Source organism: Cnephaeus nilssonii (assembly GCF_951640355.1).
Source record: "Cnephaeus nilssonii genome assembly, chromosome: 3".
NCBI lineage: Eukaryota > Metazoa > Chordata > Mammalia > Chiroptera > Vespertilionidae > Cnephaeus > Cnephaeus nilssonii.
In genome coordinates, this window is record NC_137074.1 from 99831477 (window position 1) to 99856100 (window position 24624).

Here is a 24624-nt window from a genome sequence, read left to right on the forward strand (position 1 = left end):
GATTGGTTGAATGGATGACCAGACACTTAGCATATTGGCCTTTTTTATATATAGGATATATATAGTGAGGACTGAGTATAAAATCTTGTCTGGTAGGAGATATTTTGTCTGAATGCCTGATATGAAAATGCCTAATATGAAAGTAACACTAATCTGGAAAATACTAAATGCACATAGTTTATTTTATTTTTAAAATTAGGGCATTACAAAATTTAAAGTATTTACACTTAAACATGAAACATCTGTGAAATTATTACAATTCATTTTACTAAATCAGAACTGACAGTATACTATCTATACTTTTATACCATACAACAGTGAAGAAATCAACAAAAAATAATGAAAACACTGTGGATCAAATGTCTCCAATATTAACTTGTACTTTACAGTAGTTATAAAAATGAGTGTAAATACTGCTTGGATAATTGGTTAAACAAACACAGGCTCCACTGGTATTTATTTGCTAATAGACACAAATTCAAAACTGACAGGTATGAAGAAAGAAGGGGATTTTTGCAGAATTTATCATTTTGCACTTACAAAATAAAACTTATGTCACACATACTAAAGACTTATATTACACCCTTTCTAATACACTCATATGAAATACTAACATGTAGCACTTAAAATAATAAATATACATATTATTTACAATAATTGGAAATGTTAGAGATATAAACTTTTACGTAAAATCATTCAGAATAAAACAACTTTAGATTGTTATCTGCAAATACTTCTCTTTCTTTCCTAGTTGACCTTTTAGCTCCAGAAGAGTTACATGGGATGCAGATGTGGATATAGAGTTGAGAATGTGTTCAGTCACTTGTTTCTGTGATAGTCATCTTCTGTACCATGTCAGACAGATTTTCAGACTCCAGGTCTTCTTTGCTATTATCAGAATTTTCTGATGAGATAAAACAACCAGAGTCCCTCGGGCAGTCATCTAGCTGTGACTTATTTAAGGAGATGTCTGGGCTTAAGGATAGGGGCACAGACTCATTTTCTTGCTCTTGAATAGCTGTAAATGGAAAAGAGGGCAGCAGTTACGCATATGTAAGAAAAGTTTTATTCATGTACTCATTCATCTTTGAGCTATTTTAACTGTTCCAACCTTGACTTCATTACAATGGAAACTTATGTAAGTAAATGATATATTTGTTTATTATAAAAGAGGTTTTTACATTCAATTATTCAAACCACTGTTTCCTTAGAAGACAAAGTGAGCAAACCACTGTTGCTCACCTGCAATTTCATGGAATTCATGTGAACTGCTTGCATAAGCAAAGATCAATATGGACTCGCATTTTACATTAATGTTGCCAAAGAAAGCAGATTGTATCCACAGTGTGACTGATGCCTTGTCCAAATACTCCTTAAAGTAACATTAGAAAAAGTCATTTGTAAAGTTTAAATGTATAGTCCACATTAATAGTGATCTTTTTGAGCAATTTTGAATCATGATAATGCGGATTAATGAATAAAAGATCACTATGGACAACAACGTGGGACTTCAGTAACTTAGAATTTAACTCATAAAATGTACAGTATTCAAAAATAGTCATGGGGATGTAAAACACCGCATAGAAAATATAGTCAATGATATGATAACTATGTATGCTGCAAGATGGTTACTGGAAATATCAGGGGGACACTTTGTATAGTGCATGATTGTCTAACCACTATGATGTACACCTGAAACTTGTACAAAATAATATTGAATGTAAACTATAATTAAAAAAAGAATATACTAATAAAAGAACAGAGTATTCAGGATTTTCCTATGTGTGTATTCATAAAAAAATAGACATAAAAATCAGTTTGCTTTTAGGTAGTAAGCAACTACCATCGAGTCTGCTTTATTTAGTTTGTCTTCTATATCTTTGTAGTTCTGAATAACAATTGTTTATGTTCATATTGGTAATGTGTTATCAAATCTGTATTCTAGATTCAACTGGCATTATATGTTAGGAAAAAAATTAATATTAGAGATGTAACAAAAGATTTTTTCTAAAGAACCTAAATGGCCCTATAAAGATTTACTTTTTCTCAAGAATTCTTCAGCATCAGCATTCTTTCTGCTACTTTCCCTTTCTTGACACCAGTGAATGGGTATTTCTGTGCATTATTACAGTGAGTTCCTCACAGAGGCGACACTCTTAGCCCACAGCATGTTCTGTTCTTCCCCCTTCTAACCCCAGGGCTCCCCCATTGTGGACATTTGAATAGCCCAAACTGGAAGAACCAAACATACTTTTCAAGACCTCTGCCTTCAGATGCTACATACTTCATCCCATTCTTGCCAGAAGAATGTATAAATCCCATCTTCAAAATCTTTGGGAGAAGGATATTGTGTAATTTTCCTCAATAGACCAGTATAATGCTAAGTAATTTATCTTTAAGAAATTCAGCCTTTAATCTAGTCTACACATCTGCTTTATAAATGCATTTTTTTAGGCTATAGATAACTTGCTGACATTAGTTTATGGTTCACTGTGTATCCACTTGTTATCAACACCCATTATGAGAGAGAATTGAGCCCTGGTGCCCTAAGGCAGCCTTATATGTAACGGGTAAACTTCTCTTCAGTATATCTAGAATGGTACTAGTTATGTCCAATCCATGGAGGAATTGAAAATTCACTTAAATTATTTTCAGTATTCTGTAGTTTAGATGAGGAACACAGATTGAGAAAGGCTGAAAAAATAATAAGAAAAATCATTTAACTCTACTCATCTTCAAAATGAATCATAACAGTCCTTTTAAATTTTCCCTCCAAGGTTTTATTTGCAACAATGAAACCACATTTATGTCATTTTCTGAATTTTCTCCATGTTTGCCACAACTTTAATTCTGGATTCAATTATCAGGTATTTAAATCTAGTGATGTTATAGATAGTTCTAGGTATAAGGAGCTTTAATTTCAATATGCACCTATTGTAATTATTTTAAAATTTTAGCTACCATGAAGTATTTTTTCTTTATTAGTCTTAACAACCTTTAAGTTTGGGGAAATCTACTTAGTCTCTATGAGACTGTTTCACTTTTGTTTCCAAGCCCCCTTTTTTGTGAAAAAGCAGGTCTGAAAGTGGGACCTCATTCTCTGAGGAAGAGATGTCTCCCTGCCTCTGCTTATCTGTCTTCCTGCCACTGAAGTGGATGCGTCAGGTCCGAGTTCCACGATCCGAGTGTCTCTGGAAAGACCAGAGGAGCGAGGCCTGGTGCGAGCTTTCTGCCACGTCAGCAATGATCACCATATTAGAATGTGATCCTCTTAGAATGGTTGTGGGGCTGTTTCTCCAGATTATATTTGAGCCTATCACTTCATCGCAAAATTAAAATTACTGAGTTACTTCCTTTCAGACTGACATCTACACAGGACTTGACACAATGAAAACTGCTCTCAATGCCATGTTTTATTTAGGTTGATTACTAACTGTGGGATTCTCTTAAAGATATAAAACTTAGGCTTAAAGTACTATGATTTCCAAAATTAGCTATTTTCCTTTAAAAATAAATACTTAGCTTGTTATTTTACCCTCAGAAAATTTTATTTATCATCTGTAAGGGTAACAAGCAAAATAAGTGAAATTCTGACTTTAACAGAGGATATATTTTTAATATTAGTAACAAAATATATTTTTTATATTCCCATATAAGAAACAGTGTACACAAGGAGGCATGGATCAGACTGTCGGGCCTCAGAGGGAGGGTAGGGGAGGGTGGGGGTAAAGGGGAGAGATCAACCAAAGGACTTGTGTGCAAGCATATGAGCCTAACCAGCGGTTAAGGACAACAGGGGTTGGGGGCATGCATGGGGAGAGGTGTGGGATGGGAATGGGGGGATGAGGACAAATATGTGATACCTTAATCAATAAAGAAATTAAAAAAAAGTAACAGTGTATCACGTTCTCTAAATTCTAGGAATTGGTTTATTTTAAATACAGATTATTTATTTTGATAATCTTTTATCTGCAATTTTTATAGAAAAAGGAAATAGTTTCTCAGTATGGAAGTCATGCAGCACAGTCATTTACAGAACAGCAGTAATTTGCTAAATGATTTCCTAGTGAAATGAAAACATGACTATGCTTCCTCAAATGCTTCCCACCAGGCCTGCAATAATTTCAGGCAGGTGGTCAGCTGGGGCCCCTCATCTATAACTATAAAAGAAAAGGCAGGTCATTATATTGTATTATGGAAATGAGAGCTACATAGCATTACATTTTTGTATTGTGAGGGTCAGGATTTCCTCTTTGGTTTTTCTTTTTCTTTCTTTCTTTTTTTTCCCCATCCTGACACTTAATGACTTTGGGATTGGCACAAACCTAGCACTTGAGTGTGGGTGGTTTCCCCAGCAGAGGGGATGAATTCACAGTACTGCACCCACATTTTCTTTCTAAGCCATTTAGCCCCTCCATGTGACCATGAAACAGTGTAAAGCTAACTGACCTACCTAGAAATTGAAACTATAACCTTCATCAGTTTTGTCCTCTGGTCCAATCATCTGAGCTAACCAGGCAAGTAACATTGGAATAAGAAACAGTTTGCTTCCCAAATTACACACTTGCCATGGGATGTCTGATTGCATCTGTTTTACACCAAAATGTGTGTGATATGTTAAGTTTAAAACTCGGTATTTCTAATTTATGTATTCTCTTATAAACATTATGCAAACACATAGACATAGGCATATAATTCACAAATGACAGCATTAAAGTTTTAGATAGATTTCCTCTCTCCTCCTCAGATGATCTACAATGTTTTATATTCTATCTATAATAATAAAAGCGTAATATGCTAATTAGACCTGAGGACCTTCCAGATGGAGCCGGGGCTGCGAGGGAAGCCCGGTCCCGGGTGCCGGGTGCCAGAGGAAGCTGGTGCCGGCAGCCGGAGGAAGGAAGGCCTACTTTTTCATGAATTTCGTGCATCAGGCCTCTAGTTTTAATAAAAATTAAAATGGTCCAAAAACGGTACATTTTTACAATAAAGCCCCTGAATGGTTTTCAAATATTCTAAAGGCTATACGTTTTCAAATATGAGTATATTGGAGATTATTAAGTAATTTGAAAAAGATGTCCTTTTTGCTTTCAGCTAACAGCAGGTATAATATGAAGTCAGAGAAGTATCCCCAAACTGTTCTGTACTCTATGTAATATAAAGGAAAACATAATTATAAGAAAACAATATTTAGATAACATTTTGTCATGAGGTACTAATTTGAATATTAAAATATTTTATCCTCATCAATATTTTAAGATAGTTATCAATGGCAATACAAAGTGGCATGGTGATTAAAACAAATGACAGCTAATACAATTATTCATGAAATAATTATATCGGAGTTGTGACATTTAATTAATTGAGTATAGGCATCTCAATTATACTAGAAGTGAAGAAAGCTTGAAGGAAATCAAACTAGGTCCTAATTATGGTAAGAAGTTCTCAAACCTTAAGGAAAGAAATCTGTCCAATATTCACATGGAGAAAGTTGAGGATTCACTAAAAATGTAGTTTTTGTTTGACTTTCCAGGTTTCTTATCCAAATATTCTAGATACTGACTTTATTTTGTTGTTTGCCTTAGGTCTGAAGCCTCTAGTTCTTTGGGACAAGTACTATGAAATAACGCAATCTAGAGAACACAGGAAGATGCCTGGCCAACAAAAGTACCCAGTAAACATTTCTTTTTAAAGAAAAATAATGTGATTTTTTTGATTAATTAAAGGAAATATGAACTAAAGAAGATCAAATAAGGAATTTTGTTGAACTCAGCTCTGAATTCTCTCTCCTGGTGCCATCTCTACAGAGGAAAAAACAGGGATATGCATCTTAGGGTGGCTCCAGACCTCAGCCTCATGTTGGAGTCACACTTGAGTCATTCACACCAAAACTCAGTCATTCTCCAGGTAACGATAGCTGTGTTTATCTGTCCAGAGGTGGTGGTGTCCAGGGAGGAATATTCAGTAGACAATATGGCACAACTCTTGGTAATTTCAGTTTCATCTTAAGCACATCCTTAAATCACTTAAACACTTTAATTTTTTAACTATAATGAATGTCTGGTATTCATTTCATTTGAATATTAATATGCCCTTTGAAAAATCAAGAACAAATGAAAAACAGGAATCCCTTTATGGAAAACCAACCAGTTTCTGTTGTTGTTTTCCTGAAGCAATGAGAGAATATGGAGCTGAACTGACTCTCCCTTTGTTTGTACATATTTTTTTTTAGCCCAGCATCATAGTTTACCCTCTAATGACATGTGTGGAGAAAAGGAAATATTTTTCACTCACACCTACAGCAGCCTCCACTTGCACTGGGCTGACTGCTTCAGTAAGAACCTATAGGCACACTCACTCAAGATCACAATCACTGGGCACCAACTCAGTGCTCACGGCTGTCACACTGCCCAGCCATGCACACCTATATTGGACTGATTATTTTGATAATGACCAAGTAATTTTAAAAACTATCATTTTATATTGCTTAATTATGGACCTTGGGAAATCAAGTTTATATTTCTTATTGGTTAAATTAATCCTATTTACTTGATATGGTAAAAATTAACCTAATTTCTTTGTTTTAAAAATTATTATTATTTCACACAAACATGAATGTCCTCCATATTTCTGATCCAGAAATCACTTTTATCATTTAATATGCTTTGAACATCTTTTTATGTCAGTATGCATTTCATTCTCTTAGCATCTTCATACTGCTTTATTGTTTGTATATATCTTAATTTATTTAAAAGATTAATGATGGAAGTTATTTTAGTTTTAGTTTTAACTAAAACTACTAATAGTTTAACTAGTATTTTATGTATTTGTATGTTGAAGTTAAATTAATCCAACAAACTCCTAGAACTGAATTCCTGGGTATAAAATAAAAGTATGAACATTTTAAACTTTGATAGGTTTTACATTATTGCCCTCTAGAAAGTACTCATTTACATTTTATCATGGATACATGCACACATGGTAACACATGCATAAAACAAATCTTGACAATGCATACCAACTCTTGCCTGCCTGTTACAAAAACTTTTATGTATACAGTAGGGTTGTAGGGGACTTTAAGTACTATAACCAAAAAAGTCTTGCTTACTATTTGAAAATCTCTTTACTCCTGCACTCAACATTTATTAATTCTACAGGCATTGTTAACAATCCTCTTAATGCAAGCACAGAACTGGGGACATTGGGAAGGCAAATAGGGGATTTAGTCTTGTTTGGCCAGGGTAATCATCACAAAGCCATGCCTAGTACACAATCACAGTGCAATCTAACAAGAACAGGAGTGCCCTGCGCGCACAGGCAGTACAAGTTTCCTAGGTGACTAACATGAAATTCTATAAACTCCCTTCTCTCGGAATTGTTCTCTGGTAGAAGAGTAAAAATGTTTATATTTCATTTGACTAATGAAATATATGCGTTTTTGTATTACATAAAACATGGCATCTATTATAAATTATAAATTAAATTTTAGGAATAACTCCCCCCCCCCAAAATCTGAAGAAATTAAATTGCCCAAATTGATATACTAGTAAGACCAAATAGCTATGACTAGAAACAAATATGAAAGGCATATTTATAAACACAGAATAGGAAAATGCCTACATGCCTCCTCTACTCTGTATATGTGGATGGTTAGCATATCTTTTTTTTTTTTAAGTTGTATGTATGTTTCTTGAATCTAGATTGAAATCATATGGCAAGAGGGTTGGAAACACCAGGTACATATGTCGGGGGCTAGAGCACCAGCCTGCCCTGGCACGCCATCAGGCCAACTGCTGGACGGCTCCTTGGCATAGATACAAGTCTCCCCTGCTGGCAGCTCATGTTCCAGGCTCCTGGCTGGGCCTTGCCATTTGCCCTGCATCATTTCGGGCAGGTAGGCAGGCAGGAAGGCACAACTGGGGAGAGTTGAGCAATGAGGGCTGCTGTGACCACAGCTGGTGCCACAGCCTGTCACACCATCCACCTTTCCCCCTTCCTCCTCACTGAGCACTACAAATAAAGGTTGCAGGTACCTACCATCTATACAGATTCTGGTACAGTTTGTTCATTCAGTTACTAAGTTGTTGTTGTTTTCTTATTTTAAAATTTAATTATCCCTGTGCTAAAGGGAAGACAAGCTATTTCCATCACCCATTTCCCCCCAGGACAAGAGTACACATTCTCATAGACACACTTTTAAGACGCATCAAAGTGTTCCTAAATGTGGGAAAAGAATAAGTTCAGAATAAAGAGAAAATATTTACTACGAATAGCAATTAACTTATTCTAAAGAGACATTTCTCAGCAAGGCAACGGGGTCTTGAAGGTTGTGCTTAGGGAACAATGAACACACAAACACTCACACATATATATTCTCTACTCTTTTTTTACTTGCTGGGAATGTTTATTCTAAGTGAACAGACCATTTTAAAATTCAGATGATAACTAGAGAAACCCTCACGTGCACAAAATAAACAGATTCTGCTCTTTTGCTTCTTTAAGAGCTGTCTCACCCCGATTTTTCTTCTCCTTCTAACCTGGTCTGGATTCTCAGCTGAGAGCCAGTGACCTGATCTGCTCAGTTCTAACGCAGCACAGGAGTGAGATCAGAACATCCCTGTGCCAGTCTTGCCGGGACTGCAGAACCCCAAATTGTTCTCCTCCAGAGGTACTCCTGTGATCAGCTCTACACCACTTGCCAGCCCTCCGGTCAGCTTGATGGAGAAGAGAAGCATCTTTACCTCCTGCCAAGCAATAATCTACAAAGTTTAATTTTGTTTACATCTTCAAAGTCAAAGAGGGTAAAATGCTACCTCTTTTGGCCTAAAGAGAAAAGGAAAAGTGCTTGCTTTACGTCTTAGTTTTCTGTTTTTGTTCCCGTCCCAGTCCCCATTAGCTTGGTTTCTCTAGACAGGTTAAAGGCTCACATGGGACTGTGGTCTTTCTACATTATCTCAAAGTTTTTATTCTTGTCCTCAAAACAGGTGCCCACTCTGCTCAGTGTTTATATTGAATGGTTAGCAAAGTAACACATTCCAATTCCCAACCTAAGAAAGATTGAAGCTCTAAACTAGAAATTTATTGACTTTCCCAAACTGACATTATTCAATGATCAGAATAAAATGCATACATAAAATCCTGGCCAATTTGCATACCCCATTCTTCCACACACATACAAAAAGCTAACTATTTTTAACCTGTGACATGTATTTGTCTTAGTTTTATTATAACCATATATTCAAGGTCTTTATCACTGAAGGTACATGAAGGTTGTGCATTTAATCTTTAGCATGGTTGTTGGAGATATGATTCAAAGTAGAGAATAGATAAAAATAAGCATGTAGCAGCATGGTGCCGAATCATCAGAACTCAACATCTTATCAACAAATGGAAGTCATTCTTCTTTATTTCTTGAGCAAAGAAGTTTCATGTAAGATAAATAGCTTTCAGTCAGTATAGCCTAACATGCAATATGCATCTTTTTGACATGTATATTCTAATAGTACTTTTGACCGTAAGATTAAAATAAGAAAAATCCCTGTGCTGTGTGTTTACAACAAACACTACTATAGTTGAATCTGCATTTTTTTTTTCATTTTTCATCTCCCAGAATCGGGCTCAGTGTATGTATGTTTGTACATTACTAGGTATTATTAAATAATCAATTTCTAGTGACCTTCAAGTACCATTTTCTGAAGTTTCACAAGGGAAATAATTTGGAGGAGTTGTGCTTTTTAATAGCAAACATTGCATTTCACATCATGCTTTGGAGATATTGTGCTTTGTTTTCAGAGATCAGGGTATAGCAGTATGTGTTCCTAATATATGGATTTAGTAGATGGGTTCTAGATACATGACCTTGAGAAAGACACCTGCTCTAGTTTTACTTTCTTCATATTACAAAGGAAGAATTTGGGTTAGATAAATCATTATGTATTTTTTGTTGTTAACAGAGAAAGTAGATGGGTGATAAGGGAGTTGGAATGAAAAGTTGGAAGTGGACATTGAAAGTGGCCCAAGCCTTTGGTGCTGGGCTGATCTCCCCTCTGTGGGTCCTTGCTGAAAACTGCTTCCCAGCTGAAAGCCTGCTTATTGGGGCTCTAAAGCCCCTTCTATTCACAAATCCTGTTGCAGTGCAACCACAACAGCTCCCACCTTTCAGGGAGTCAGGCTGTTACAAGGTTTCCATTCTCATTTAAATACTAGCTTCCACTTTTTGAGATAGAAAACTGAACTTAAGCTGCTGAGGAAATTGGAGAGTAGTAGTAATTTTAAGTTTTTAAATATTCATTGTTGTTTTCATATTTATCAATTTGCCTGTGTGGGAGAAAAAATGTGGGTTTTTATAGCATACTGCCTTTGATTGAAACCCCAGCTCTGCTACTTATCTAGCTGTCTGGCCTTTTTGAAGTTCATCTCTGAAATATTTTCTTATCTGCAAAATTGGCAAAACACCTACATGGATGGCATTGTGGAAGAAAAACAATTTTGTGTAAGTGTTCAAAAAATACTCTCTTCTCCTTCCCTCTACTTCAATGTCAAATTAGTTTGAAGAGTATTGACAATGATACTGAACATTATCAATTACAAAAAATCTCCAAAATCTATTTCTTAGCCTAACATTGCTTACGGAAGAGACATATTTTAAAATGACAAGATATGACAAAAAAAAAAAACTGCCTCATGTACATGAAAGATACTGCTACATCCATTTAAGCTGATCAGTTCTGTTTGGGCTTGGACTGTTGAGTATGCTGGCTACTTAAGTTTGATCTTTGTCTGCCTCTGTGACCCTATCCCCTCTCTTTGCATCTCCTAGCTTCCACAACTTCAAAGAATGCACATAAACACATAGGCCTAAGGGTGAAATCAATTCTGCAGGTTTCAAATTAGTCAGACATATGAAAGCTTTTTGAAAAGGATAAAGATCTATGCAAACTCAAGACAGCAAGTAAAAAAAAAAAAAGTAAAGACACGATTTCTTAAAAGATGAATTCCTTCTAGATAACAGGCCAGTATATATAATATGTGCTGTGCAAATGTGCCCATTTGGGGAGATATGAGAGAGAGGATAAAGGGAAGCCACGGAGGGACAGCCAGGAGGCCTGGGTCCTACGTGCACCTTTCCTCCTTCCTCTGGGCTGTCCTTTGCAGTGTTAGAAAGTACAGCATAGCGTCACAAGCACTGGTCCTCGTTTCCAGTTTGTTAGGTATGTGAGCTTGGACAGGTTACTTATCTTCTCAATTTCTCATTATAAAACGGGGGTAGTATTATCTAGCTCACAGAGTGATGGAGAGCATTGAAGAAGGCAATAAATGTGAAGAACCTGGCTCAAAATTGCACTCAGAACATGTTAAGTAAAGTAATTAATGCTTATTATTATTATTACTTTTGCAAGAGAAGATTGGATTAGATGAGCTAAGTTATTTTTCATCTTTATAATTAGATACTTCTTTCCTTTTTTTTCTAACAAAATATCCCTTGCAGAGCTTGGCATGTTCTGAACTCAGGGTTCTGGGAGCCTGACAAGTAGTAAGAAGAGTGTTCAGAGTGAGTAATTGCAAAAGCAAAAGCTAACCTATCTCTACAAACCCAGTTGGTATAGCCAGTATTCTGCCACAAGTAAATCTGCATATATTCCTCCATCTTCAGTTTATACTCACAAACACCCAGGGCCATCTCAGATAATAACATTGAGTGCTGAATATTTTTGTAAGCTATTTTAACATGTTGAAAGAACAGTATAAACACATACAAGATGCGACTATATGGTAATAAAATAAATCTTCTTGTGCGGCATGAAGGTTTGTTAGCTTGGAGCCAAGCTCTGTGCTGTTCTACAGGAGCCGCATATGACATTTCTCACTAATGGCTCATGCTGCCACTAAATGTTTGCCTCTACACTGAGTGGCCAGATTATTATGATCTCTGAATGCATAATAATCTGGCCACTTAGAGGCCCGGTGCATGAATTTGTGCATGGGTGGTGTCCGGCCAGCTTGGCCAGCGGGAGGGGACATGGGCGGTTGGCCGGCCTGCCTGCTGGTCAAACTCCTGGTCGAGGGGACAATTTGCATATTAGCCTTTTATTATATAGGATATATACTGAGTGGACAGATTATTATGCATTCAGAGATCAAAATAATCTGGCCACTCAGTGTATCTGCTCCAGTCTTTGGGAATGCAGACATGCACTTGCATGTAAATTAATAAATAACTCTGCAGAATCTAAATGAAGGACACAGAAAAGACCTTTCATTTTCTGAGTTCAAAAGGAAAAAAAAGACCTCTTTCTAATTATATGTTTGATAAGAGTTGTTGTTTACAAATGTATAAGAATATACTTGAATGCTTGATATGATTCTCAGCAAATTAAATTGGGACTTTGTTTTTAATGATTTTACTATTTACATTAAACTGTGGTTATCAGCCAGGGAGAAAAATAGGTGTGCAAACTTACTTTCTTCATCAAGGAGATTTTCAGCAGCTGATAGTAACCTCTTCCTGTCTTCTGGGTTTTTAATGTTTAATTCAATGAGATGATTCTCTTTTATATCCTTTAAATCTTCTAGGGTCTCATAACCATTGAGCAAAAGTGTTGATGAGTATTCCTGTGTGGGAGAGAAAATTATGTATAATATGAGCTAGTTGGATTCAAATACATTTAGTTCTCTGTAGATTTATAGAAAGTGTAGAAATGCTTATGGAAGCCAAAGGTGACAATAAAACTTTTGCTTAACTTTATTTTACTTGTACTAGTTTTCACATATAAACTCTAGGGCATTTAAAAGAGTAGGAGGTATAATTCTGACCTTCTGGAAGGACAAACAGAGAAGAAATAATTACCTTAAGCATACAATGCTAAATAATAGATCAATTAAATAGCTGGATCATTCATCCTATTTGGCACTTTTTCACTTTTCAAATTGCTAAATTGATAAAACTAGAGTGCCTTAAGTTTATAAACAAAGTGCTTTTAATAGAGTATATTATAGTAATATTTTTGAATCTACATCTCTTATTTGCTTGATTGCAAAAACAGCTACCCTCATTAATTTCTTGGGGTAGGGTAAAAAAAAAATTTGAAACAGATGCAATTTAAAAGTGTACTTAGGCCCTAGCCTGTTTGCTCAATGGATAGAGTGTCAGCCTGCCAACTGAAGGGTCCCAGGTTCTGTTCTGGTGGGTGTGGGAGGGAGGCCCAAGTTTCAGGCTTGATTTCCAGTGGAGGGCCTGCAGGAAGCAGCTGATCAATGATTCTCTCTCATCATTGATGTTTCTGTCTCTCCCTTTCCCTTCCTCTCTGAAATCAATAAAACATTTTTTTTTTAAAAGTGGTCTTAGGATATTGATTATAAACCAAAGGAATCCAAGGCTTTCTATTTAATTAAAAGTTTTATTAAGCTTTACAAAAGTACTGTGGTTGGAAAAGTATTGTTTCCTTTTCTCAGCACATATATCTTGTCCATGATTTGCATCAAGATATACTCATTAAAATTCCTGGGCTTTGCCCTAACTGGTTTGGCTCAGTGGATAGAGTGTTAGCCTGTGGACTGAAGGGTCCCAGGTTCGAATCCGGTCAAGGGCATGTACCTTGGTTTCGGGCACATCCCCAATGGGGAGTGTGCAGGAGACAGCTGATCGATGTTTCTAACTCTCTATCCCTCTCCCTTCCTCTCTGTAAAAAATCAATAAAATATATTAAAGAAAAATAATATTACTGGGCTTTTGATTTCAAAGTCTGTATTTTATTTATGTAACCTCTATTCTCTCTAACAGCATAAAAATTCAAAGTGAAGTTTAATGCTTTTCAACTTTCTCAAAAATTCCTCCCATTTTATTTGATTATTTCAATATCCTTACTTTAGTTATTAAAATTGAGTAAGAGGAAGTATAAAAGTTTTAAGTAATCAGGAAGAGCTTATTACCAGCCCTTTAATGTTAAAAACAAACAAAAAGAAAACCCCAGTAGCAATTCTTTTAAAAATATCCTAGAAGGAACACTGAATTAGGACAGAGAAAACTGAATTCCCATTCTGATATAACCATCTAACTGAGGGTTCATGACGAAGTTATTTCACTTGCTTAGACGCTGGTTTTCTCATAGGTCATGGAAAAAAACCACAAAAAAACAAATAGGGAAGCAGGATTCAAACTTGTACTTCCTCCAAGGAGTACCCAATTTGGGGGCACCAGTAGTAATGTAGGAAGACCTAGGCAGTGCGTCTACAGACAAGATTGTAACTAGATAATTCAGGACAAACAATTAAGGAAAGTTTAGCTATTGCCTTAATGAATTTCAAAAAATATCAAAGTACTACCGTGTTAACTTTTAAAATGGATTGCAAAACAGTAAATTGAGTGAGGCTAGGTATATATTTAACAAGATAGATATTTTGTTAATATATGAGAAAATAATTTGATTATAAATATAGACAGCACAGTTTTTTTAACACAATTATTATGCAGGTTTAAGATCACTATTTCCTAACAAATTAGTTTTAAAACAGTTATATTTACTTACTTTCCTTTGACTTGCTTTTGATCTCTGCTCTATAGAAAATACAATTTTCATTTTTTTCTTTCAAGTTTCTGGTACCATTGTAATTAGCTAGTTGTTAATATTAGGAAAGGAGCAAAAGGGAGGCCAGACATTATGGACCTGTTAATTGGGCGGCTTCACCAGGAAGCTGCAACTTCACACTCCCCAGGGAACCACTGGCCCATTTCCTTGCAGCTTACTGGGGGAAGGAATTGGACAAAGGGGAAGTTGAGTGCATGCACAGTGAATTGGGGTGTCATAGGGAAAGTGGCAGTCAGTCAAGCCTGGGGAACCATGAATTGACTAGAGTAGGGCAGGGCCATTGCAAACCTGCAAAAATTAGGGAATACATAATCCCCTCCACAAAAGGAGTTCACATTCTCTCTCAGCCCTCTTCTTCCTGCTTCCTTGCATTAACCTGTGTTTCCTACATAGCCATGTGGCCATGTGGACCCCACATGTAAGGGGTACAGATGAACTGTATCTGGGAATACAAACTAAGCTAGCCTGATGCTGGATTACATTGTGTCTCAACCTAGAATGGAAACTTGGGATACTGGCTTTGATTTTAGCCCTGCTAAAAGCAAAATGGACTTCTTCCTTGGCAGGACAAAGCAAAATGGGACCTTGGAAACTCAGGGGTTTAATTTATCAGAAATAAAGCTTTCTACAATCCTCCCCTGCAAGTCTCAAAAAATTATTTTTCTGGGGATATCATAGGAAACCCATTCCCACTAGCAACCTGTAGAGATGTGGAGATCTTTACATTGGTAACATCTGGATTTTTATTTTCACTCTTCATACTTTCTTTATGATTCTCATTTACATGTTTCCTCTGGGTCATTTATTCTCCAAGGTATTTTCATTTTTATTTTTTACTACACTTTCTCAAAATTAATCTCTCCAGTCATTGCTGAGTAGCAATAGAGTTTAGTCCAAAGGATATTATATCAAGAACCATTCTTACACAATAAAAGTGATAAAGGAGAAAGAACTGTTCTTGAAAAACAGATTTTCCTTTGCTGTAAGTCATGTATTTTTTAACAATTCTGTGCAACACTGATCTAGTCTCTTTAATTTTTCTGTCCATATGCCACAAGAATCCAATAGGCCAAATGTTTGCTAACCTGAAGGTTAATCCTCTCTAAGAATTCCTGCAGGGTCTTGGATTTTTCTCTTCCACTCCTTCGGTGTGTCTTTATTTTCCTGGGGGCTGATTCCTCTTCTGAGATGACATCCACATAAATAAATTTAAAGTTTCCCACCTTATTGTTTAACATTCCTGTCCACATCCCCATTGGTGTTTTGCAGATGATGTCTATGATGTCTCCTTTCTAAGGACAAAGAAATATGCAAATCAAATTTCAGAGAACTCTGGTGCTATTGTAGAAAGAATGGAATCATAGAAAAAGAACTTAAACATAAGATGGGGAACCATAAAAATACTAGAGGAATCCAGAGCAGCAAAATCTTAGACATATGCCGAAGCAATTTCTTTACCGATACAGCTCCTAGAACAATGGAAACTAAAGAGAAAATAAACAAATGGGACTACATCAAAGTAAAAAGCTTCTGCACAGCAAAAGAAACCATCAACAAAACAACAAGAAAGCCCACTGCATGGGAGAACATACTTGCCAATGTTCTCTCTGATAAGGGTTTAATCTCCAACATTTACAGGGAACTCATACAACTTAACAAAAGGAAGATAACACAATCAAAACATGGGCAACGGACCTAAATAGATACTTTTTGAAAGAAGACATAGGAAGGCCAAGAGACATATGAAAACATGCTCAAAGTCACTAATCATCTGAGAGATGCACATCAAAACAACAATGCAGTACCATCTCACACCTGTCAGAACGGCTATCAACAAATCAACAAACGACAAGTGCTGGCAAAGATGCAGAGAAAAAGGAACCCTCGTGCACTGCTGGTGGGAATGCAGACTGGTGCAGCCACTGTGGAGAACAGTATGGAATTTCCTCAAAAAACTAAAATTGGAACTCCCATTTGACCCAGTGATCCCACTTCTAGGAATATATCCCGAGAAATAAGAAATACCAATCAGAAAGGATATATGCACACCTATGTTCATAGCAACACAATTTACCATAGCTAAGATTTGGAAACAGCCTAAGTGCCCATCAGCAGATGAGTGGATTAGAAAACTATGGTACATCTACACAATGGAATACTACACTGCAGTAAAAAGGAAGGAACTCTTACCATTTGCAGCAGCATGGATGGGCCTGGAGAGCATTATGCTAAGTGAAATAAGCCAGTCAGAGAAAGATAAATATCACATGATCTCACTCATTTGTGGAATATAATGAACAACATAAACTAATGAAAAAAAAAACAACACAAAAAACAGATCCAGAGACAGAGAAGCATCTATCAGACCGTCAAACCTCAGAGGAAAGGTAGAGAAGGGTGCGGTAAGGGGGAGAGATCAACCAAAGGGCTTGTATGCATGCATGTAAGCCTAACCAATGGACACAGACAACAGGGGGTGAGGGCATGAGTGGGGGTGGGGTGGAGGAGCAATGGGGCAATAAGGACACATATGTAATACCTTAATCAATAAAGAAAAAAACATTATAAAAAATAAAGTAGAATAACTAGGGCATTATGCTAAGATGATTCCAAGATAACAAATAAATATAAGAGGAAATTTCTTTTAAAAGTTTGAGGAATCCCAGCTGGTGTGGCTCAGTGGTTGAGCATTGACCTATGAACCAGGAGGTCATGGTCAGATTCACAGTCAGGGCACATGCTCAGATTTTGGGCTCGATCCCCAGTGTGGGTAATTCAGGAGGCAGCTGATCAATGATTCTCTCTCATATTTTATGTTTATATCTCTTTTTCCATCTCCCTTCCTCTCTGAAATTAATAAAAATATATCTTTTTTTTTAAAAAAAAAGTTTAAAGAAACTATTTACTAGTGACAATGAAGAAAACAACGTGTTGAAGAAAATATCCTACATGCATTTGGTGACATGTTTTTGTGTTTGGTATCATATCAATTTGTCAACTTTTATTTGCAGAGCACAATGTAATTTGCAAAACATTTTTGCACAAATGAAGTCATTTTATGCCCACAACACACCTCTTATGTACATATACAAGGTGTCATTGTTTCTGTAAATATTACAGAAAAATAAACACAAACATTAAATAAATTCCCAAGACCTTATAGGAATTTAATGGCAGAACCAGAACTAAAGGCTAAGTTGTCTGAACTAAAAAATGATGGTCTTTTCACTCATCCTGTCAAAGCACTATATATATAGCAAAACTCAAGCTGCCATTCCTGAGGGGCTCCCATATTAGGAAAAGGGAGAAAGAGAAATCTGTGATTCGGTTTGTGCCTCTAGTTCATCTGAAACATTCATCCACAGTACAAAATAAACACACCTAAATTATTGCATTCATCTAACATAATGAGAGTGTTCAGAACTTTGTACATACAAAATACATAATAAATACATAATAAAAGTATGTATGCACTGAGGATAAATTGTTACTTAATTATTCTAGAGATGATAATTCTTAGATTAAGCTCCCCAACAAAGTTTGGATTGAAGTATCAATGAAGCACATTGGGATAGACAAAGAAATTGATATTTTTCTTTATTTGCATATGATACATGCTGCCAGTTATTGGCAAGAGCAGAAAACCCCACAGGGGTAATTATTTGTAAAGAAAATGGATATCTATGCAAATACAGTGCCTACATTTTAGAGAAGAGTTACTCCCTTGAGACATAACTTTCTTCCCCAGAGAAGACATTATAGTTTCTGATAGTTTGGACATATTAGGGGTCTACCCCTAAATAAACAAAGCATTAACTTGGTTACTAAGAATATTTTTTCCTGCTGCTCTGTGAATGTATATTCTAACATTTAAAACACAGATTTTATTTATGAAATAGAATTCAATATGATTAAAAGATCTGGGCTTTCTGATTTGTAACTGTCTGCCTGTTTGACACTATGAGCTTTCATCTAGCTCTTTCCTGCCTTTTTCTATAAGGGCATCAAATCTTAGGCTCGATGGGATCAGCTAATCAGTCCCAGAAAATCCCCAGAAACTCTGAAGGGAGTTTCTAAGCATGGCAGCCCTCTGCCGCATCCTTCTTAGTATCTTTAAAACTTGTAAAAATTGCACATTCCAGGAAAGGTCACCAAGCAAAGACTCAATGTCATTTTGGATAAGACCCTTTTTGGAAACATTAGTATTCAATTTTCAGTGGTAACTGGGATTCTTATTGTGTCTTACAAGTTCTCAGCAAGCATCACCTTGGGTAGCACCAGAGGTAGTGAACTGTCACAATACTGTAGGGAAGGTGAACAGCTATCCTGAGTCAAAATGTGTTCAGTTTATTCCCTTCTACTCCCCGCCTTTCCTCAAGACAGGAACTAAGAAATGACTAAGGGGCCAATTGCAGAGAATAATGTTTTCTTCATCCTCCAACTGAGCTTGCTCAGATTTGATACCACAGAATGGACAAAGAGAAGAGTTGTGTGCCTTGAATGTTAAATGATAATATCAATACTTCATAACTTGTAAATATTGGTTAACATTGGCTTGGTGTTGACAGCATAAAAATTCATAAATTCTGTCCTTTTAGTTATATAGCACTTTGTGTTACTAAAAGGAATAATTTGACATCTATAAAATATTTTAGCACTAAACCTTCTTCTATTTGTGCTGTTGTAACCAGCTCCTCCCCTTAAGTATAAGCTGGGTAATAAAAATGATGGATTTCTCCCCTGTGATTATGTTGTGTTACATGACAGAAGGGACTATGCAGATGTAATTAATGTCCCAGACTAGTTAATTTTGTAATTATCTGGGTGTTTCTGACTTAATCGGGTAGGAGCTCTTAAAAATAGAGATATTTGAAGCCTGAGTGAGCGTTTCTCCTGCAGAACTTGTTATAGAGAGGGCCGCGGCCAGCCGCCTCCAGGAGCTGAGGATGACCCGGGTGCTTTCCAGGAAGAGAGCATGAGACTCACTCCTACAACCACAAGTAACTGAATTCTGCCCACAGCCAGTGAGTTTGGAAGATGACCCGAGCTTAGGCAAGATCACATTTCCAGCTGGCACCCGATTTCAGCCCAGTGAGACCTTCAGTAGATGAACCATGCCCAAATTATGACCTACAGAACTGTGAGATGATAATACATCTGTGTTGTTTGAGGCCCCAAAGTTTGTGGTAATCTGTTACACAGTAATAGAAAATGAATACAGAGGATAAGAGTAAGAAGAGGGAATTCAGGAGGGAATATCATTGGTAGGAAGATGTTTGGTTACTCAGAGTAACCAATTTAAGTGCTGAATTGCCCCAGCCAAGTCTGGTTCCCAAGGCTCTTGCTCTGCTGGAATCTTGCCTAATATCTCCACCTTTTCTCCCTCTCCTTTGCTTTATTATTTTCACTTCAGGAATGATCAGGCAGAGCTGGGCACCTGCTTTCAGGAAAATGTACACAATCCCTTCTCTGATAGGCTTTGATTATGCATTAACTTCATAACAGCAGCTTATGCTAATAGCCTCAACAGACTGATTCCCTACTCTGCCTGGCGTGTTATGCTTAAATTCTCGCCACAGCAAGCTGGTCCCCAGTTCTACTGTTGGGAAGAACAGACTCACATCCCCTCCCCCCAGTTCTCACTGCTTGCCCTTGAGAAACAGATCATACAACCAGCACTGGACACACCACACAGAATGCAGATGTGTGTGCACACACCTTGATTTTGAGGGAGTCAGTGTCATAGGGGCTTGGCGTGAAGTCGGTGTGCACTCTGGCACGGCCACAGAATGGTCCAGAGTAAGGGCTCTCATCTTCGAGTCGAAAGCTGTCCCGGTTACTTGTGCCATCTGAACAGCTTGTTATTCCACCTGAAGAAGGCAAAGCAGAGGTTAACAGTTCTCATGGAAGGTTCATAACATTCTGAACCATCACCTGGAACAACTAAGCAGGGTCAATGCTGAAACATCGTATGCCATCTCCTGCAGAGGTTCCAAGGACCCATCCTGTTTCTGCCTCCCAGTAACTCTCCATCAGCGACCTCTGTCCTCTGAGCTATTTTGGACCTTTCTCCAGCCAATCTGACCACTCTTTCCTCAACCACTAACTCAAATACCATCTGACTTTGGTCTCCGATCTGATCCAGTAGTACAGTGTTTTGAGTATGGGTACTTGTTAAAGAAGCAGATAGTGTAAACTTAACTCCCTGTATAAGCCAAATAATTAAGTTTGTACATATGGCTTTCAAAAATGTTCTAAACTGGACTTTTAAAGCTGCTCTAAATCCTTGCTCTTTGGTCTTCTTCCTTTATGACTTTGAACCTCAGGGGATTAAGAGGAAAGTGATTCCATTTTGCTGTTTGTCTGGGGGCAAGGATTCTTTCCAGTGAATCCCCCTCTCAGTTGTCACTTCACTTTCTCCTTCAGTGGGCCTTTGGGTGCTCAGGTCAATGACCAACAGCCTCAGTTTCTCGACCATGAATAACAGTAATTGTGGAAACAAGGTCAAGATCCTTAGGAATGCTCCATATTGTATATGAGCTGGAGTATAAGAAGGGTAGTTTCTTCTAATTACAGAAGTAAGTTGTACGTAGCAGCTAAATGAGCCACCATCTCCTCACACCTCCCTTCCATGACTACCCTGGGCCCTGGTTTTTCATGGCACATTCTAGTTAATAAAATTCTTCCCACATTCAGCATCATACTTCAGAATTTTAAAATTGCCAGCAGAAATGAATACTAATGATATCTGAATTTCACACATGCAAAAATATAGCCTTAAAATGTTTCTGCAGTTGCTTTTTTAACAAAATAACTGTTCTACAGCCAATAGGAATTTAGGAATAAAATCCAGGATATTTGAAACATCTGGTCTCTGCTATCTAAATTCAAATAACAGAAGCAGTTGATTTAAAAGGAAATGAAAAATAAACTGCAAAAACATTTAAAAGCCCTTACAAGATTAGAGGGATGTAAAACAGTGTAAAGTGCCCTGCAATAGCAGCAGTTTCCAAATATTGTAGCAGGATATGTGACTGAATCCCGAGTGATTGATTGTCTTCTTAGAAATATATCAATGTTTTAAGAAAATCCTTTTGATCATCTGCTGATTTCTTTTTGTCACCTAATTGGTGATATACCTACTTTTTAATATTTACATATTACTTTACTCTTTACCCACTAATGCTGGATGGAAACTTAAATGTCAGAATTGATGTAAATGTCCTGCTTTATCCAGAATTTAAAAAAAAAATAATGGAAAGGAAGGAAAAAGTGAGAGAAGGCAGGAGAAGAGAGGAGGAAGAGACATGGGAGAGATGAAGGAAAGAAAGAAAGAAGAAAGAAAGAAAGAAAGAAAGAAAGAAAGAAAGAAAGAAAGAAAGAAAGAAAGAAAGGAAGGAAGGAAGGAAGGAAGGAAGGGAGAAAGAAAGAAAGAAAGAAAGAAAGAAAGAAAGAAAGAAAGAAAGAAAGAAAGAAAGAAAGAAAGAAAGAAAGGAAGAAAGGAGAAAGAAAAGGAGAGGGGGGAGGCAGCAAGGGGGAGGAAAGAAGGAAAGAAGAGACAGAGAACATGATTTTATTTATCTGAAAACTGTAAGTCATTTTAAAAATACTGACTCAATATAACACTAGTTCTCCCCAGCATATGTTTTTATTTTAGGGATACAGATTTAATTACCCAACATGATCTTCTGAGGCATATCCCCAAGGACGCTTCTGACAACAATGTTAAAAGTTTCAAAATAGTGCATAATTCTATCTAATAGATTAAGTACCATTTTAAACAATAGCAACTCTTTAAATTCAACACATTTTACATTTTTCACTATTTATCTTATCAAGTAGCTGGAACCTTGTTGCTAATTTGAGAAACCAGTCCCAGAGAAGCAAGTGTGTTGTTTTTAGTTAACTTAACCCAGACCTCCCATCGGGAACTTGTTCCTGATTCTATAGCCTTACTTGATGAGCTCCGCCCACTGTAGAGACTATCCATGGAATCACTGGCTTTGAGGGAGAGCTTCTCTGTGTGGATCCCAATAATGGGGTCACTGTTCCGACACGGGAGGGCATCCTCTCCATCGTCCTCATCCTCCAGAAAAACATATCAGAGGTTAGGTTAGATCATTGCTTTCCCTGGAGATACTCACTGTGCGCATTGATTTAACAAACAAGATACGGTTTAGCAATAAAGTACTCAGGAAAACATCAATATGAAATATGAGTGTCATTAATCTTAATTTCAATTCCTAGCAAAAAATTTTATAGATAGAACATTCCACATTATGAAATTCAACTAATATTATAATAGTGCAATTTGTAAATTAGGATGAATATTGTATCAAGATTATTAAGCCAGAAATGTTAGATTATTGACATCTATGCTCTTCTGTTAAAGCACTTTTCTTTCTTTATGTATGTGCTCTTTCTCACCTATTTACCACTATTACTAATACTTTGAGATCTGACATTAAAAATTTAAACTCTGCACAGTTATTTCATGTCAGTTATTTGCACCCCATGAGATCACTAGATATGAATAAAACATGTACACTTTGCAATTTTAAAGCAAAGTTTTACAAATCTCATACCATGCTTGCCACCTAGTCAAGTGAAAAGCAAATCTTGCATAAATTTAGAAAGACAGACAATTTCAAAATAAATTACATCTGCTTGAAAACATCTAAAATGTTTTCCATATTTAGATAGTTTGGACAAAACCTATAAATTTTTTAATATTCATCAAAATGTAATTTAATAATCCTACTTTTTGAGCATTTCTAAACATTAATAAAACTTCAGAATGTACATTTGATTTACACTAAGTTTGATTCTCTGTTTTTATCCATACATTTATTCTTTTGTTCAGTCATTCAACCCACATTTATAGAACAGTTTCTAAGTACCTGGCACTGTTTTGGGAACTAGGGATACAGTGGTGAAAATGGTAACAGGGTCATTGCTCTAATAAGGTACGTTTTAGTGTCAGACTGTATGCATGTGTGTGTGTGTGTGTGTGTGTGTGTGTGTGTGTGTGTGTGTGTACTGTTTGGGGAGGCATGTGTAAACATAATAAGCAAGAAAATATCAGAGAATAAGTGCTATAAAGGACATAAAACTGGATGATGCTAGGAGATTAGCTACTGGGATTAGGGTTGGGGGAAGTTCAGTTAATTTAGAAGGAGTAGCCTCCAGAGTTCTCCTTCATAAGGTAATATATGCTCTGAATTGTTGACCTGAATGGTGGCAAGCTATAACTTATGTGAATATTTGGAGACAGTTTTTCAAGTAAAAGGAACAGTGAGATCCAAATAAATATACTCCTCGTGCACCGGGCCTCTAGTTTGTCAATAAAAAGGAATGAAGTACTGTTTTCTAAAACATAAATGGCATATATTTCTCACATACTACATGTGTGATCTTTTTGAACCTCAGTTTTCTCTATTAAAATGGGAGTAATAATACTTTCTTCCACCTAACTTTTGAGCACAATTATTGAGGAGAAATAGATGTTGAAGTCCTTCATAAAGCATAAGCATTTCTATATCTAGAAGTACATACTAAATTTTTTAAGAAAAGTTTAATAGAAAAATACAAGTGATTAACAGAGTACACTTACCTTTTCCTCAGAAAGGGCTTTGATGTACTTTTTACCCACTTTTTTCTTCATTGTCCAGGAAATGGCTCTCATTTTTTTGCCTAAACTTCCTCCATGATTTGAATTTTTATTTTTTTCTCCACTTTCATTTATAGGCTCTCCCTCATACACCTAGTTAGAATTGTTTGCAAAAGACAAGATAATAAAGCAATAAAAAGCGTTTTTCTGAACATCGCTATATAACACAACATAAGATAATGCAACAGTGTAATTAATATATTTGATAATGTCATATACATTACGCTATACAAAGTGTATATGAAATAGAATATATTCACCACCTCACCTTTAGCTACTTCTCATACTTCCCTTGCTCACTATAGCAGTGTTTCTCAAAATGTGGTCCCAAGACCAGCAACTACAGCATCACTTGGGGACAATTTGTAT

At 36.5% G+C, this 24624-nt stretch overlaps 1 protein-coding gene across 2 annotated transcripts in view; it reads right to left on the bottom strand.

The window, feature by feature from the left end:
- Positions 1–203: 203 nt before the first annotated feature.
- Positions 204–24624, bottom strand: part of SAMSN1 (SAM domain, SH3 domain and nuclear localization signals 1) — a 51116-nt gene continuing 26695 nt past the window's right edge. For both annotated transcript variants that reach the window (XM_079766713.1, XM_079766714.1), the window contains exons 3-8: positions 24199–24348; positions 22542–22671; positions 20304–20455; positions 15671–15877; positions 12462–12612; positions 204–1018 (exon numbers count right to left, since the gene is read on the bottom strand). In XM_079766713.1, coding sequence (XP_079622839.1) covers positions 816–1018; positions 12462–12612; positions 15671–15877; positions 20304–20455; positions 22542–22671; positions 24199–24348 — 993 coding nt within the window. In that variant the 3' untranslated portion in view covers positions 204–815. The remainder of the gene's footprint in view (positions 1019–12461; positions 12613–15670; positions 15878–20303; positions 20456–22541; positions 22672–24198; positions 24349–24624) is intronic.